The sequence below is a fragment of the Octopus bimaculoides genome, chromosome 6 (genome assembly GCF_001194135.2).
Source record: "Octopus bimaculoides isolate UCB-OBI-ISO-001 chromosome 6, ASM119413v2, whole genome shotgun sequence".
In the NCBI taxonomy this organism is placed as follows: Eukaryota; Metazoa; Mollusca; class Cephalopoda; order Octopoda; family Octopodidae; genus Octopus; species Octopus bimaculoides.
The window spans coordinates 115,150,270-115,153,253 of record NC_068986.1 but is presented as its reverse complement, the minus strand read 5'-3'; the positions used below and the strand labels follow the sequence as shown (position 1 = coordinate 115,153,253).

Here is a 2,984-nt window from a genome sequence, read left to right as displayed (position 1 = left end):
TATATATATATATATATATGTATGTATGTATGTATGTGTATGTATATATAATGTGAGGGTAGGGTTAAGTGTGTGAGTGTGATAAGAATGTTTACGTGTGTGTGAAGTGAGGTTGCGCGCGCGCGTGTGTAGGATGGAAGGAAAGACAAGGAGTAGTAAAAGATAAAAGATGCTGGAGATGGCATATGGGGTGGGAGTTATGCAGGGGTAGGTGAATGTGCAGGGGTTTGGCTGGCGGCGAGGAATATATATATATATATATATATATATATATGTGTGTGTGTGTATATAAACAAGGTAGAATGAAGAAAATGAATGTCGTTATGGTGATAGTGATGATGATGTTAGCGATGATGGGTGGTAAGACAAATAAAGGTGTGTATGAACGAGAAAGCGGGAGTGAGAGATAATAATAATAATAATAATAATAATAATAATAATAATAATAATAATCCTTTCTACTAAAGGCACAAGGCCTGGAATTTACGGGGAAGGGACTAGTCAATTGCATCGACCCCAGTACTCAACTGGTACTTAATTTATCGACCCCGAAAGAATAAAAGGCAAAGTCGACTTCGGCGGCATTTGAACTCGGTTGATGTTTAGTGATGAAGGTGGCTCAATGGAAAAGCGGAGGCAGTCACCTTTGTGTCTGGTACCTGTAAAGATCACGGATGAATACAGTGTGTGTGTGTGTGTGTGTGTATGTGATTTATGTGGGTGTAAATATTGATGTAATATTGTATTTAACAATGTCGTAAAGATATCTTGGCCAAGCCTAAACTTACATAGCTGAACGGACCAATATGGACATCCTCATTCATTAACGCACACACACACACACACACACACACACAAACACACACACACACACACACAAACACACAAACACATTGGCATGTTTTCGTTGTTTTTCTTTAACTCCCTCCTACCCTCTCCCTACCTCCCTCCTTCCTTCTCCGCTCCTCACACCCTGCATCTCCACCACTACCCTCCATCTCTCATTCTACTCTTATATATTCAACCTCATTTCTCTCTCTCTCTCTTTCTCTCTCTCTCTCTCCAGATTCCAGTCTTGCTTCCTGGCCTCTGCCAGCATGGTTATTAAGTCCACTCACCAAGTCCAATCTCAGCAAGATGCCACGCAAAAGAATGTCTTTCTCAACTCTAATCAACACTACATTCATACTTCTAATGTTCGCGTTCTCACCTACGATGTCGTTGGAACTTATCAACGCCACAACATCACCGACGCCATCGGCCGGCGGTGACAATAGACTGTTGGTGCTGCCGTCGTCACCTGACGGCTCGCAGCCCGCCATTTTTGAAACCGATGCGAATCGGTCGGATTCAAACCTTACTTTCTTGGCAGCAAAACTGCCGGATAAAGCAACTGTGAGCAACTATACCGCACCCTCCGTCTACCTGCGAGAGCAAGTTAATGTGACTGAACGTCGCTGGTTGGGGCCACAGCGACAAAATGACAGTTATTTCAAAGCCAACGGGCGGGAGCGTAATAAGGGACGAGGTACTGAGATGGGACGCCGACATTTACGTAGGCAACCACAGAACTATGTCCAGTATCAACGCAAAACTATCATTAAAAAGCATGTTCCCGCTGAAACCGAACCCAATGACTTTTTTCATGCAATATCATCTCGAACAGATTTGTCAAACGTAACCTACGAAACTTCGACGGATTCAAACGTCGCCTCAAACTCAACGGCTGGACCTTACTTTGCAATTTTCAATTCGTCGTCGTCACAAGCGCCTTGGGTGTTACTTCCCTTGCCGTCGCCGTCATCTGTCGACACGTCTTGTCTCCCTTGTGACCCCACGAGATGCCCCCATGAGGGTGGAACCTACTTACAGTGCCCGACCGAGCTGAGGATTAAAGACGACTGCGGTTGTTGTGTAGTCTGCCTTCGTGGTCTGCACCAAACGTGCGGAGGGATGTACCAAATTCTGGGGAAATGTCGGGTCGGTTTAGTTTGCCAACCCACCAAGAATTCCGATTTTTCAGCTCTGCGTCTTCCTGCTGGAAATACCGAGAAACCGCGTCCCCCTTTTGAAGGGACTTGTGAATTAAAAGGTAAGTTATTATCTAGAGTTCCACATTTCTTCAGTTATTTTGTAAAAATGAAAGTGTTTCGGCTTTTTGTTAAGATTTCATTTTGATCAATATTTTCATCTTCAGCTTTCATAACCCACTTTTCTCTCTTTCTATCCCTCCCTCTCTCTCTCTCTCTCTCTCTCTCTCTCTTTACCTATATATATCTAATATAATAAATGCGAAAATTAATATCTGTGTCAGTGTGTCACACTTTGACCCCCCCCTCTCTCACTATTCATTGACTCTCTTACTATTGCTCATGCTGGGATGAGAGTAATAGTAGATATAGTGATGGTGAGGGCAGTGGTGAAGACAGACAGAGAGAAAGAAAAAGAGAAGGAAAGAAAGAGAGAAATGAATTCAGGTAGAGTTAATGATGTTTTTATTAAAAGTAGTAATGTTGATGGTGGCAGTGGGAGTAACAATAAGAGAGTGAGAGAAAGGGGAACTGAACACTGTGATGGTAATGGGGTAATAGTAATAGTATGAGCTGTAGTTGTGATAGAGGCGGCGGTGGTAGTGGTGGTGGTGGTGGTGGTAGTTGTCAGGGACGATGGTGAGTGTAAGTGACGTGAAAGACTGGTGATGGTGGAGGGGAAGGCGGCGAAGTCCAAAAGTATTGATGGTGGTGGCGTCAGAAGTCTGAATGGTGTGTGTATGGCAGATGTGGTGGCGATGGTGGTAGTACTGTTGTTTATCATGCAGCTTTGCAATAAGTTCCAAGTCGACAAATTATGCCATTGTTTTGATGAAAATTGTTCATTGTCTGAAAAATATTGTTTAAGTTTAATAAAATTTAATATGTACTCAATGCATTAAGTGTGATTGTTGGGCCCAAGGCCCAATGAAGAGCCCTCCACAGGAGCTACCT

At 43.3% G+C, this 2,984-nt stretch overlaps 1 protein-coding gene across 1 annotated transcript in view; it reads left to right on the top strand.

Moving 5' to 3' along the window:
* Nucleotides 1-2,984, top strand: part of LOC106872073 (cysteine-rich motor neuron 1 protein) — a 92,458-nt gene that overhangs the window by 5,175 nt on the left and 84,299 nt on the right. Inside the window, exon 2 of the mRNA XM_052968507.1 lies at nt 1,067-2,092. Within this exon, the coding sequence (XP_052824467.1) occupies nt 1,067-2,092 (1,026 nt within the window). The remainder of the gene's footprint in view (nt 1-1,066; nt 2,093-2,984) is intronic.